Source organism: Hemitrygon akajei, chromosome 25 (genome assembly GCF_048418815.1).
Source record: "Hemitrygon akajei chromosome 25, sHemAka1.3, whole genome shotgun sequence".
NCBI classification, from domain to species: Eukaryota; Metazoa; Chordata; class Chondrichthyes; order Myliobatiformes; family Dasyatidae; genus Hemitrygon; species Hemitrygon akajei.
The window spans coordinates 28,131,786-28,147,003 of record NC_133148.1 but is presented as its reverse complement, the minus strand read 5'-3'; the positions used below and the strand labels follow the sequence as shown (position 1 = coordinate 28,147,003).

Here is a 15,218-nt window from a genome sequence, read left to right as displayed (position 1 = left end):
AGGATTCTTAACATTATGGAGAAAAGGGGGATCTTGGGGTCCATGTCCATAGATCCCTCAAACTTCAAAGGGTTGTTAAAAAGGTGTGTGGTGTGTTGGCTTTCATTAGTCAGGGGACTGAGTCAAGAGCCATGAGACAATGTTGCAGCTCTATGAAACTGGTTAGATCATTCTTGGTGCATTGCGTTCAGTTCTGGTTACCTCGTTATAGGAAGGATGTAGAAGCTTTGGACAGGGTGCAGAGGAGATTTACTAGGATGCTGCCTGGATCTTTTATGTGGAAAGGTTGAGCGAGTTAGGGTTTTTTTAGGGTTTTTTAGAAAGGAGGAGGAGAACTGGATTTGATAGAGAGGTATAAGATGATAAAGAGGCATTAGAGTGGACAGCCAGCACCTTTTACTCAGGGCAGTAATGGCTAATATGAGAGGGCATGATCTTAAATTGATTGGAGGAAAGTATAGGGAATATATCAAAGTTAGGTCTTTTACGCAGATTGGTGGATATGTAGAAAATGCTGCCAAGGGTGGTGCTAGAGGCATTAGGAACATTTTGTGAGATTCTTAGATAGGCAAGTGGATGGATGAAAAATGGAGGGCTATGCAGGAAGAAAGCATTAGATTGATCTTGGAGTAGGTTAAAAGATCAACACAATATTGTGGGCCAAAGGGCCTATAATGTTCGATGTTCTGACACAAATAACGGAGGTCCCAGCACTGATCCCTGCTTAACACCATTTTCAACTGGCTCACCAATGACGTGCCATAATAAGGTTAGAAGTGGAGATGTTTACTGACATTTATACAACTTTACATCCTGCACCACTTCTCGTAAAACTGAAGAATTGGTCAGTCATAACTTCCGACCGATTTTTGTTGAATGACTGAACAGTCCTTCAGAAGGTCTCGAGCAGCTCAAGAATGTGGTCTTCTAAAAGGCAATTAGAATTGACCATTAATGCAAGCCTTGCGAGCAAAACCCTCATTCCACAGGGGAATTAACATTATGGTTGGGGCATGAAGCATGTTAAGCTACTGCAGTGCTTAAGAGCCCCTCTTGTTGTTTAACGCATAAATCTGTTTGAAATTTAGATATCATAGACTTCAATTTCAGAAACTTTCTTTTTCTGTTTATAGGACATAATGAATAAGAGAAATCCCCGCCTTGTACCATATAATCTCCTGGATGAGCGTACAAAGAAAACAAATCGAAACAGTTTGTGTGAGGCTGTCCGAACACTGATTGGTTATGGCTACAACATTGAGCCACCAGATCAAGAAACCAGTATGTAACCATAAATCAGTGGCAGTATGTAAACGTAAAGAAAAGCTTTTCAGGACTGTAGTCCATCTGGCATAAATAATGATTTGACAAGAGAAATGTACAAAATAATGTACTGAAAAGGATAGCTGCGAAGGCTGTGAGTTGTAGCTGCGGCATGCAGAAGCTGATGGCGACCCGTGAGTCTGTGAGCAGCTGCATCTGTTGAAATTGTTCGTGTCTTGAGGAAGTTTGTGTGTGAGATGCTAAGATAGAGTTGTGTGTCTCTGTACTTGGATATATTGGTCAAGAAGGCAGCAAAACCCCTTAGGTTAGGAAGTTATTTACGTTTATTCTTGGATCATCTACAGTATAGGACAATGTGACTGCAGTGTTAATGGAAACTCTGGATGATGTGGTCAGAGAACATAAGAGCTTGAGAAATAGGAGCAGGAGTCGGCCATCTGGCCCGTCAAGCCTGCTCCGCCATTCAATAAGATCATGGCTGATCTCCACCTACCTGCCTTTCCCCCATAACCCTTAATTCCCCAACTATGCAAAAATCTATCCAACCTTGTCTTAAATATATTCCACTACTTCATTAGGCAGAGAATTCCATAGATTCACCACTCTATGGGAGAAACAGTCGCCTCCATCCTAAATCTACTTCCCCGAATCTTGAGGCTATGTCCCCTAGTTCTAGTCTCACCTATTAGTGGTAACAACTGTCCTGCCTCTATCTTATTTATCTGTTGCTTAATTTTATGTTTATGTTTCTAGAGGTAGGATAATTTATAATTGGGAGCAAAGAAAAGTCTGAGATATCTAATAATTATTTATTCATCTTAACTGGAGAAGATGCTATAAATTTAACAACGAGAAACCAAGTGCTCCAAGAAGATGTGGAACAAAATTAAAGGGACATGCAGTAAGTGACAGTCAATAGTTGGGATGGTGCTAGAGAAAGGCTTTTAAGCTATTTAAATTAATTAGTGATCCCACAAGCCTAAGCCCTGACAGGCTAGGTTGGACAAACTACCCAAAGCAGGCATAACACCTGGAAGAGTCAGGGAGGCCTCCTTTGTACCAGAAAATGTAGCCACCGGAGAAGCCTGAAGTGTGGGTGCTTGAGACCACACCCATCCCTTCCCAGCATCCTTTTCAATCACTGGAGATCAAGACAGAGGACTTGAGAGCAAGATTGTTTTGTCTGAGGCACAGTACATGAGGAGGAGGAGGAAGATCAAGATGGCGGCGCGATGCAGCTTGCAGCGGCCACTCCGGAGCTGATATGTTATTTGTTATTTGTTAAGCGGGGTGCCGTGCGCAATCTTAATCTAATGAAAAACGGACGTGGGAGCACAGAGCACGGGAGGAACATCTGGAAATCTACAGGAGGGCCCTCTTCGTTGCTGCTGTTGCTGTGAGGTCCGGGTCTCTGCTGAGAAGAACAGGCCCCCAGTCCTCGGGGTCACGTTGCTGGTGGCCGTTGGCGGGAGCGTCTTAATACACTCGGCAGAGGATGGTGCTCGGAGAAGCTGTGCCGGAGGGGATGGTCGGAGGCTCGGAGGTTCGACGGACTCGGAGTCCGCTGCGGTCAGGTCACTTGCAGTGTGTGCTGTGTCTGCGAGGCTGCGTTCGACGGAGCTTTCACTGTGTGCTGCGTTTGCGAGGCTGAGTCGGGCGGCGCCGTGAAAGTCCATAGCGGGGGTATTCCCTTCTGCTGCCGGCGTGGGATGGCGAGTCTATCGGGACCCTGAGGACTTGTGGAAACAGTGTGGTGGTTTCTTTCGACCTTATAGTCTTTTAACATCTTTGGACTATTTTTACCATGCCCATGGTCTGTTTTTTATCAAATTATGGTATTGTTTGCACTGTTGTAACTATATGTTGTAACTATGTGGTTTTGTGCAGGTCTTGTAGCTTTAGTTTTTGGTCTTGTTTTGTCTGGTGGATTTGGAGCTCCTTTCCGGGGAATGTGCTAAGATGGTAGCGCGATATTAATACGCAGCAGCCTCTCCAGACTCTGGATTGGTGATTGCCAAATGTTATGTGGATTTTCTGGTGTAGTCTATTTTGTCATGTGCTTTGTTGATATCATTCTGGAGGAACATTGTCTCATTTTTTAACTGCATTGCATTTGTGGTTTTTAAAATGACAATAAACTGAATCTGAATCTGAATAAGGGGCTACTGTGAAGGTGGTTTCCCAGAAGTATAGCTCACCTTCAACTCTCCTGCCATCATTCTCCCAGATGAGTTTTTTTGATCTACCACTTGGACTAGGTGGGAGAGGCATAGAGTCTGAGAATACTATAGCACTGTAATAGGCCCTTCGGCCCATCAAATGTATCCAGTACTTCCGCTGGCAGCTAGTTTCATGCTCTCTGAGTGAAGAAGTTCTCTCTCATCTTCCCTTTAAGCATTTCACTTTTCATTCTTAACCCATGACCTCCAATTCTAGTCTTACCCAACCTCAGTGGGGAAAAGCCTGCTTACATTTACCCTTTCTATATCCCTCACAATTCTGTATACCTCTATCAAGTCTCCCCGCAATCTTCTATGTACTAGGGAATAAAATCTTAACCTATTTAATCTTTCCCTTTAACTCAGGTTCTCAAGACCCGACAATATTGTTGTAAATTTTCTCTGCCAATCTTATTTTCATCTTTCTTGTATGTAGGTGACCAAAACTGGACACAATGCTCCAAATTAGGCCTCACCAATGTCTTCTACAATTTCAAAGTAACATCCCAACTCCTGTGCTCCGTACATTGATTTATGAAGGCCAATATGTTATAACATATATAACAATCACAGCACGGAAATAGGCCATCTCGGCCCTCCTAGTCCGTGCCGAACTCTTAATCTCACCTAATCCCACCTACCTGCACTCAGCCCATAACCCTCCACTCCTTTCCTGTCCATATACCTATCCAATTTTACCTTAAATGACACAACTGAACTGGCCTCTACTACTTCTACAGGAAGCTCATTCCACACAGCTATCACTCTCTGAGTAAAGAAATACCCCCTCGTGTTTCCCTTAAACTTTTGCCCCCAACTCTCAAATCATGTCCTCTCGTTTGAATCTCCCCTACTCTCAATGGAAACAGCCTATTCACGTCAACTCTATCTATCCCTCTCAAAATTTTAAATACCTCGATCAAATCCCCCCTCAACCTTCTACGCTCCAATGAATAGAGACCTAACTTGTTCAACCTTTCTCTGTAACTTAAGTGCTGAAACCCAGGTAACATCCTAGTAAATCGTCTCTGCACTCTCTCTAATTTATTGATATCTTTCTTTAAAAGCTTTTAAAATGTTAAAAGCTTTCTTTATGACTCTATCTACTTGTGACATCACTTTCAATGAATTATATATCTGTATTCCCAGATCCCTCTGTTCTACCATACTCCTCAGTGCCCGACCGCTCACTGTGGAAGACCTGGCCTGATCTGCCCTGTAACCCTCAGGTTCGGCTAGCAGCTTGATCTAGAGGAGGACAACCACCACCGGCCTGGTCAAACTTGAGAAATCTTGTTTGGGTAGATGCTGCCTGATGTGTTCCCCTGTTACAAATCAGTACCATGAAATAACAAACAGTACACAATATGCAGTTAAACGACTGAGCTTTGTATTTCTTAATTTGACTATAGGGTTAGTAAAGAAACAAAAAAGAAGAAGGGCCTATTCTCATGAAACAGTCTAATGCGCAACGTTGGAGCTCACGGTTTTCCCGTCTGGTTGTTCTCCGTTGATTTTACCCCTGGCATTGACTCCTGACCACATTCCAAGTTCACTCCATCCTGTAGGCTACGACATCCCCATTCTGGCATCTTCTCTCTCCATCTTCCGCCAAACAAAAGTGCGCGAATACCTTCTCTCAGACCCACAAGAAAGAAACAACACGCCTCTCATTGGCCGGCACACATTCCAAAGCCCCCGTTATCTCCAGTCATATTCCAAACACTGCTGCTACAGAGAAACCATTACATTAGCAGTGAAACATTACAGCATGTTACGTGTCATTTTTCAGCCTATTTCACCAGTTGGTCCAGATCCCAATGCAAGCTTTGATAGTCTAACTCACTGTCTACTACCAGTCTTGGTGTCAGCCATAAATTTGCTGACCAGTTTACCACAGTATCATCCAGATCTTTGATATCGATGGAAAAACAACAATGGACACTGCAGCGATCCCTGCGGCACACCACTAGTCACTGGCCTCCAGTCAGAGAGGCAACCATCTGCAACCACTCTCTAGCTTCTTCCAGAATCTGATGTGTCTAATTTACTACCTCATCCTGAGTCATCTTGAACAACCTCAAATGTGGGAATTTATCAAAGGCTAAAGTCCGTGTAGACAACATCTGCTGCCTCACCTTCCTCAATTTTCCTGGTAACTTCCTCAAAAAACTCTAAGATTGGTTAGACACAACTTACCATGCATAAAGCCATGTTGACTATCGCTAGTCAGCCTCATACATGTCCAGGCCCTTGGAATACCTTCCAGTAACTTCCCCACCGCTGACGTCAGGCTCGTCAGCCTCTAATTTCCTGGCTTATTCTCAGAGCCTTTCTTAAACATCAGCTATCTTCCAATCCTCTAGCAGCTCACCCATGGCTAAAGATGTCTTAAATATCTCTGCTAGGGGCCCCTGCAATTTCTGCACTAGCCTCCCACTGGGTCGGAAGGAGCACCTGGTCAGGCCTTGGGGGTTTATACGCCCTAATTTGCCTCAAGACAGAAAGAAACAACTCCTCTGTAATCTGTATATGGTCCATGACCTCGCTGCTACATTGCCTCACGTCTATAGGCTCTTGTGTCCATCTTCTGTGCAAGTATAGATGCAAAAAAAGTCTGTTTAAGACCTCCCCCATTTCTTTCAGATCCACGTATAGATTACCACCCTGATCTTCCAGGGGACCAATTTTGTCTCTTGCTATCCTTTGGTTGTTAATATATCTGTAGAAGCCCTTAGATTCTCCTTCACGTTGTCTGCCAGAGCATCCTCATGCCTTCTCTTAGCCCTCCTGATTTCCTTCAAAAGTGGCAGGAAAAAAAGGCGACAGGATCTGCTTTGTGATAAAACATTGTGGTGCATGGATGTGGAGGTCTTGTCCCTGACCTTGAACATCTGGCACTAAAGTGCCAACCTTTCTAGCTACTGTAAGAGTTCTCCTCTGCCTTCCTGACTGTAGTCTATGTATCACCTCAGACAGATATTCAGCCAGTGCTTGAGGACCTAAATGCCGTAATCAACAAGAACGAATCTGCATACCCCATCACCCCATGTGGCAGGAGACTTTAATCAGGCCAGTTTGAAAAAGCCTTTGCTTATCTACTATTAACACGTCACCTGCAGCACGAGAGGACCCAGCACACTCAACTACTGCTGCATCAAGTACACCTTCCACTCCATTCTTTTCCTGCACCTTGGTAAATCAGGTGACACAGTTGTGCATCTTCTGCCTGCGTACGGACCAAGACTGAAGAGCACAGTGCCGGTGAAGAGGGCTGTGAAGAGGTGGTGGAGCGAGCTTGGGCTGGCTTTGAGTCGGTGGACTAGGCCACGTCCAAAGATTTGTCAGCGGACCTCAGTGAATTTGCCACAGTTAGTTTTAGTGTGAATCAACTTCTCCTTCTGAGATTACCTGGATCGGATCCCTTTCGCCTATTGCCACAGCAGGTATGATTTCTCTTGCTCTTCTCTCTGTGCAATCTGCACAACAGGAACACTGATGTTAGGTTGCTATTCATTAACTGCGGCTCAGCGTTCAACACAGTCATCTCACCAAGCCTATCAATCTTCATGACTTGAAGCTCTGCACCTCCTTCTGCAACTGGATCCTTGAGTTCCTCATCAGCAGACCCCAATCATTGAGGATTCGTAACAACATCTCTTTGCTGATCATCAACACTGGTGCATTTCAAGACTGCTGGTGTAGACCCCTGCTCTAATCCCTATATGCACATGACTGTATCACTCCAATGCCGTACACAAATTCACCAATGACTCTGCTATTAGGATGAATCACAGATGGCGTGATTCTGAAAAATGACCAAATAAAATCTACTGAAATTCCTCAGTTGCAGGACAGTTCCAGCAGATGGGAAGGTAGCAACTGTAACTCAATGTCTTCACGAAAGGAGGGAGAGGAAAAAAGGAACAATAAAGCAATTAACCAGATGTCAGTTGGCAAATTACTGGAAAAAATTATGAAGGATATAACAACATCTACTTAGTAGATCACGATTCACTTAGACAGTGTTAAAATGGTTTATGGAAAGTTTTGTGTCGGACACATTTTCTTGGTGAAAACATATTTTAGAATTTATTCCACAAAGCTTGTTACATATAGTTAAGAGCTGATGAGACCATGGTAGGTGAAGGTATTATCTATGTAGATATTGCCAGGTAGAAAAAAAGGTGGTTAAATTTCTGGTTGGTAGGTTGCACTGTAGATAGTGAATGTAGATAGACATAATTCAGGGCCCAATACTTATCATTAATGTGGGCTACATTAATGATAAGTATTGGACCCTGAATTATGTCTGTCTACATTCATGGCCTTTGATATTACGTTGTTTGCCGAGTTTGGCAATTAGCTTGCAGGCGTTTCATTATCAATCGAGATGACATCATCAGTGCGCAGTTGTAGGTGTTTCTCTCTGGGAGCACTCACATTTATATAGCTCCCAGTTTGCTTACCTCAATCCCGATTGGCCAGCCCTTCACTTGACCCTTGCAATCTATTGGCTCGTGTTTCTGTGGCTCTTAGGACTTTGTAGATGGCATCTATTTGTACATGTCTGTTTACAGAAGGAGAGAGACACACTACTAAAAATTCTCGTGCATGTTCCGTGTTTGCTTGCGCCAGAACCTCTGTGGTGTCCCAGTTAAAGTGGTGACCTTCTCGGTCTTCATGTACTGAGCTCAAGAGACAGTAGATCATGACTCTGTACATGTGTTTACAGTTTGTGTTCCTGTAAACGAGTTGAGAGCTTAGGTCCTGTCTGGCCAGCATAGTTCTTTTTGCAGTCTCCTGTACACTACGTTGATTTGTCAGTTGTCTTTAGTGATGCCTTGGTTCATGAGACAAGTTTCCTTAAAGTCGCTGTTGATTTGTGTGCAATTACGATACCTTGAAGTTCAGGCAGTCGAGCTGTCATTTCGGATATATTCTTGATGTAAGGCAAGGTCACATATTTCAATGAGTTAAGTAAGGTCTGCGTGACTTTCTTTGGTAAGCATCTCCTCATGGCCTGTTTGAAGGACATAGTGCTGTGTATGTTCAAATGGCATTGCTGAGCATCTGTCTCTGTCTTATGCAAAGACCCCAAGACTCTGATGCAAATGGCCCAAGATAACATGAATCGATATCGGCTTACATGAGGAAAATTTAAATAAGCACCACCAACTCCCACCAATATGCAGAGTGTTAACAGTGAATGCAGTGTGCTTGAAGGACAATTTGGGAACTGAGGGGATTTGTAGATGATCTTGCAGGTTGAGGGTGGGAGATTTAAATAATTACCATTTCTGTATGTCATGTTACTTAACGTTCAGTTTTAATCACTCACGTTCTTTTCTTTTGCCAGCTGCCCATATTACAGGCAAAGGCCGCACTGAAAAGGTGCGGCTGTTTCGTGCTGAGAAGTCGTATGCGGTGAAGAGTGGAAAGTGGTACTTTGAGTTTGAAGCTGTAACCGTCGGGGAAATGAGGGTAGGATGGGCGCGGCCTGACTGCAGGCCTGATATACCGCTGGGTGCTGATGACCTTGCCTTTGTGTTTAATGGATTTAAGGTTCGTTGCATTTTTTTTCTCTTGAAATTTACAATTCAATTGCTATTGCACAGCTCCAGAAATGAACAATTAGCTGCCCAACCTGCTGAGTTCCTCCAGCGTGTTGTACATGTTGATTTGACCACAGCAACTGCAGTGTACAGACAGACAGACAGACATACTTTATTGATCCCGAGGGAAATTGGGTTTTGTTACAGCCGCACCAACCAAGAATAGTGTAGAAATATAGCAATATAAAACCATAAATAATTAAATAATAATAAGTTAATGATGCCAAGTGGAAATAAGTCCAGGACCAGCCTATGGGCTGACATTCCGAGGGAGGAGTTGTAAATTTTGATGGCCACAGGCAGGAATAACTTCCTATGACGGTCAGTGTTAAATCTCAGTGGAATGAGTCTCTGGCTGAATGTACTCCTGTGCCTAACCAGTGCATTATGGAGTGGATGGGAGTCAAATACTTGTGTTTACAATTAATCTTCATGTTCCTTTGTCTAGACAGTGAGTGAAGATAAAGCATTACAGTAAGCTCAGGTGGTAAGAATTCAAGTATAGCGTTCACCAGCGAGAATTACTGGACCATGATCATGTCTGATCTCACCCTTTCCTTTTCCCTTTCATGTCACCCCTGACATATCCAGCCTATACATGAACTCTAATGTTTTATAATTAGTAATGACATCCACATATAATGAAAAGAGGCAAAACTCACTATTGTTTAATTGCTCTTAAATAGTTTCAATCACTTTTATGTGCAACATTGTAACCGATAGTAAAAAAAAATTAGTTTGACTGCTGAAAGGTAAACTACAGAGAGGTAATAAACTTTGAAGCAGGTAATTGGTAAATGAATATCAGTATATTTAGGTACGAGTTAGCTCCAAGGTAGGAAAGATGCAGGCATCTACTCCTTGGAAAATGTGTATCTCTAAGAGGGGCAGGGTACAACTAAATTAAAGACTAAATATAGTGACACAAGTTATAAAACCCCATATATAAAAAAAGCAGAAGACAAAAGCACTGGAAAATTTTGCAGAGGAATAGAAATTGAAAGTAACAAGCTTATGTTAAAGATTTAATTAAGAAGCTCTGTAAATAGAAATGATTTGGAAGCACCAGGGAAGCTGGGAAGAAGTGTTACTAAAATAATACCAGAATACCTATCAAGAAAAGTTGCAAAATAAAAGAAGGGTGACCTGACTATAGTGTTGGAAGCTTTGAGATGTAAAGAAGATAGTAGCAAATGGAGCATGTACATCCTGCTTCTTCGTGCTTCATCGCCCAATTTCAGTGCAAAGGAAATCATAAAGCAAGGTTTGGGATTTGTCACATAGACGAGAAAGCCGGTGCTTTTCGTTCCAGTATCCTCTGAGGGGCCATGCATTTTGCACACATAATCTAGAACTGTTCCGTGGTGGCCAACGACATGCAGCCCAGTCTCCAGGCTGTTTTTGTAGAAGCAGGGTCTTGATGAGCTGTAAAGCAGAAACAGACTTCAGAGGCACTTTAAATTCTTCAATAATTGGAGTCAGTTAAAGGAACCTCCCTGACCAGGTTACAGTTCAGAGGTTGGAATTGGATTTTTAAGTCATCTCCTTAGCTGATACACTGTTGGGTTCTCCATTGCTTCTATCCTTCCACCGTCCCACAGGAAATACCTGAGAAGTTTCTCTACACAGTTTGTGTTTAAAATTTAGAACTCATTTTGACAAGGATTAGCTGAGCTAAATATATAGATTCATTTAAGAAGGAGCTGAATAAAGTGAAGGAGGAGGGTCTAGATATGTTGATGGGCTTCGTCAAAAAGGCTTGAGAGGAAGCTCATGCATGGTGTACAAATTCATATGTTTGTAGTGCTGATCGAGTGGTTTCATTACTGTAAATGTCATACTACCCTTTTGAAATTGCGGAACACAAAAAACTGTTTTGCTTCAAGTTTTGCTTATTTTGAGGCTATGTTTACCTATTTGCTAAAACCATTTAACCGTTTGTCAGGGAATTTTAAAATAGAGCTTGATACCAGACTTCAAATGGCGAATCTCTGATTTTAACATGATATCATGGAGTCCACGTGTGTGGAATTCTGAGTTGCAAGGAAATCAGCTTGTGTTTATTTCTGGAGGCAGACAGATGACTAAAACCAGTATCCCTCTTAGATGTCAAAGAGTTGACTGTCAATAGAGTCTCTTCTCAGGGTCTGTGGCACCTTTGTCTACACTTACTTTGTTTATGCAGCTGTGTTATCTCTGTAAGGAGTGGTATCGGTGATCTCACAATGATCTTTGTTATGTAGATTTGCAACTTAATTGGAAAACACAGAATGCCCACAAGATCACAAAGCTTTAGCAACAGTCTGCTCTTTTAACCCTATATTCGAAATGTTCTTCCACACCAATGAGATTTGTGTCGGCTGCAGACTCCTAAGTATCTCTCTCCATATTACCTCAGGGTCAGCGCTGGCATATAGGGAGTGAGCCTTTTGGACGTACGTGGCAACCTGGCGATGTAGTTGGTTGTATGATTGACCTAAATGAAATGCACATCATGTTCACGCTTAACGGCGAGATGCTCATCAGAGACTCTGGTTCCGAGTTGGCTTTCAAGGACATTGAAGTTGGCGATGGTGAGTTATTGTAGGGATTTTGAAAGATGTGTGAGATCATTTATTATTTTGGTTTTTCAGAGAATTATTCCAGTGATGTCAAAGCTGTCACAGAATAATAATCTGTCACCTCAGAAAACAGCATTGTCTGCAAGTAGTAATCCTCTGATGATCCTTGTCAATGAAGATGGAAGTGTAATTTGATATCCATTTCATGACATAGTTAATTGGAAAAAGACATTTCAGTAGGATGGTTTAATGGTGGAAAATAACATCTAGCTTTCAAAATATTGCAACACAATGTGCACAATTATCATAATATGCCAAAAACTTAACTGGCTGACACCTCCAAAGATCTGATAGTATTATATTACAGTTAGTAAGTTAAAAATCATCCTTGTTCTAAATGCATAGGATAGGCAAAGGAGAATCGGATGATTCTGTCTGCTTGGATTTTCAGAAGACCTTTGACAAGGTACCATACATAAGGCTGCTTAACAAGTTAAGAGAGCATGGTATTACAGGATGAAGCAGTGGCTGATTGGCAGGAGGCAAAGAGTGAGAATAAAGGCCTTTTCTGGTTGTCTGCCGGAGACTAGTGGTGTTCCACAGGGGTCTGTGTTGGGACTGCTTTTTATGTTCTCTGTCAATGATTTGGATAATGGAATTGATGGCTTTGTTGCAAAGTTTGCAGAAGATACGAAGATATGTGGAGGAATAGGTAGTTTTGAAGAAGTAAAGAGGCTACTAAGAAGGACTTAGATCATGAGAATGGGCAAGGAAGTGGCAGATGGAATACAGTGTGGGGAAGTATATGGTAATGCACTTTGGTGGAAGAAATAAAAGAGTAGACTATTTTCTAAATGGAGAGAAAATTCAAAAATCTGAGGTGCAAAGGGACTTGGGAGTCCTTGTGCAGGATCCTGTAAAGATTAATTTGCAGATGAGTTGGTGATGAGGAAGGCAAATGTGATGTTAACATTGATTTAAAGAAGAATAAAATATAAAAGCAAGGATGTAATGTTGAGGCTTTATAAGCTTCATTCCAGTATTGTGAGCAGTTTTAGGCCCCTTATTTTAGAAAGGATGTGCTGAAATTGGAGAGGGTTCAAAGGAGATGCATGAAACAGTTTCCAGGATTGAATGGCTTGTCATATGAAGAGTGTCTGATGGTTCTGAGTCTGTATTCACTAGAATTCAGAATAATGAGGGGTGATCTTATTGAAATATATCGAATGTTGAAAGGCATCATGATAGAATGGATATGGATTGGATGTTTCCTATGGTGTGGGGAGTCTAGGACCAGAGGACGCAGCCTCAGAACAGCAGGTTGTCCTTTTAAAATGGAGATGAGGAGGAATTTCTTTAGCCAGAGAGTGGTGACTGTGTGGAATTCTTTGCCACAGACAGCTGTGGAGGTGGAGTCTTTATGTATATTTAAGGCAGAGGTTGATGCATTCTTGATTGGTCAGGACATGAAGGGATACGGGGAGAAGGCAGGAGATTGGGGCGGAGAAGATAAATGGATCAGTCGTGATGAAATGGTGGAGTAAACCTGATGGGCCAAATGGCCTAATTCTGCTCCTGAATCTTATGGTCTTATACAGAAGGGAATACATTTGACATCTTTGCATTCTCTTTAGTCCTAGGCATGGTCTTAGACATGGCCAAAAAGTCTCTGTTTAAGAAGGGCAATAGAGACAAACTGTGAAACTACAATGATGGGAAAATGACTGAAGAAGATCCTTATGGATAGGATCTGGAAAATGCATGGACTTGTGAGGAAAAGTCAGCATGTTTGTACAGGAGAGGTCATGTCTCATAAATGTTTGAGGTGACAAAGGTGATTGATGAGAGGGCAGTAGATGTTGTAAAATAGGTTTTATTAAATCTTCTGATAAGGTACCTACCTAATGATGCACTAAATCTCTCTCCTCTCACCTTAAGTTCTATTCCTGTAGTTCTTGATTTCCTAAACCTGGGATAAAGACTTTGCACATTCATCCGATCCATTCCACTCATCATTGTATTCTCCTCTGTCAGGTCATTCCTCATTCTCTTATGGTCCAATGAAAAGAAGTCCCAACCTGCTCAATTTCTCTCCAGAGCTCAGTCCCCCAAGTCCTGGCAACATCCTCATAAATCTCCGATGAACTCTTATCAGCTTGATGGCATTTTCCCAACAACAGGGTAACCAAAACTGAACCCAGTAGTTCAAATGCAGTTTCACCATTGTACAAATGCAATATAACAGTCCAACTTCTGTATTTATTACCCTGACTGATGAAGGTGCCAACTGCCTTCTTCAGAATCCTGTCTACCTGTGACAACTTTATGAGGGAATTGTATTGTTGTATTCTTGATCCCTCTGTTCCACAGAACAGAGGCACCGCCTCTTGGATGGTGGGGAGTGTTGTGCCAGTGACAGAACTGACTGAGTGCACAACCCTCTGCAGCCTCTTGTGGTCCTGTCTGTTAGTCTCCATGCCAGGCTAAGCTGTAAGCAGTTGAAATGCTCTCCAATGTACACCTATAAAAATTTGTAAGTGTCTTTGCTGACGTACCAAACTTTGCAGAGTACCTTTGTGGCCATTCCCCTTTGCCAGATGCTCCTTTATCTCAGGGTTCCCAACCTTTTCTAATGGATCCCTACCAATAACCAAGGGGTCCTTGGACCATTAACTGCATACACCCAAGGCTGAGAACCCCTGCTTTACCTGCAAGCAATCTACTCAGATCAACCTTTTCAAGTTCCTGCCTAATACCATCAAAATTTGCCCTACTCCAATTTAAAGCTTTAATTTGTCGACCAGATCAGTCCCTTTCCAATAACTTAATTAAAACTATCAGAACTATGTTCACTGGTCCCAAAGTGCTCCACCACTGACACTTCAGTCACTTGTCTTGCCTATATCCCAAGGGTAGGTTGAGCTCTGCCCTCTCCCTAGTAGGACTTCCTATATATTGCCTGAGGAAAGTTTCATGAACACACTTAAATTCCACTCAATCTAAACCCTTAGCCCTCAGTCTATACTGGAGAAGTTACTTACTATGATAACCGCATTATTCTTGCAATGTTCTGCAATCTCCCTGCATATTTGTTCCTCTAATTTCTGTTAACTACTTGAGGCTGATAGTACAATCCCAACGAGTTGACCATCCCCTTATTTCTCAGTCTCTGTCTACTCCAACTACCTGCACATTAGATATGGCCACCTCACTGAAACATTTGACTATGATGCTGTCAGCAAACCAGATTATCTTAAGTGCTTTCAGCTCCATCTCCAGCGAGAGACAGCAACCGGACACATTTCCAACAGGAGTAGTCCTTCAGGAGACTGGAAGTCTACCTGATCTCCCACATCCTGCAGAACAAGCATGATCTGCCATCCCGATGCTCTAAAATTGAGAAACCTTACCCTTACTTACCTTGTCTCTTATCACCATTCTTTATCTTTGCTCAAGCCTTAGCGCTTCAAACTCAAACACGCACATTGAACAGAACCGCTCTCCAAATGTCACTCCCATTAGTGCCTACTTCCCTTTTA

General features: G+C 42.4%; 1 protein-coding gene across 6 annotated transcripts in view; it reads left to right on the top strand.

Moving 5' to 3' along the window:
- LOC140716481 (ryanodine receptor 1-like) overlaps positions 1-15,218 on the top strand; it is a 560,721-nt gene that overhangs the window by 140,748 nt on the left and 404,755 nt on the right. For all 6 annotated transcript variants that reach the window (XM_073029249.1, XM_073029247.1, XM_073029248.1 and 3 more), the window contains 3 exons: positions 1,134-1,281; positions 8,863-9,068; positions 11,517-11,691. In XM_073029249.1, coding sequence (XP_072885350.1) covers positions 1,134-1,281; positions 8,863-9,068; positions 11,517-11,691 — 529 coding nt within the window. The remainder of the gene's footprint in view (positions 1-1,133; positions 1,282-8,862; positions 9,069-11,516; positions 11,692-15,218) is intronic.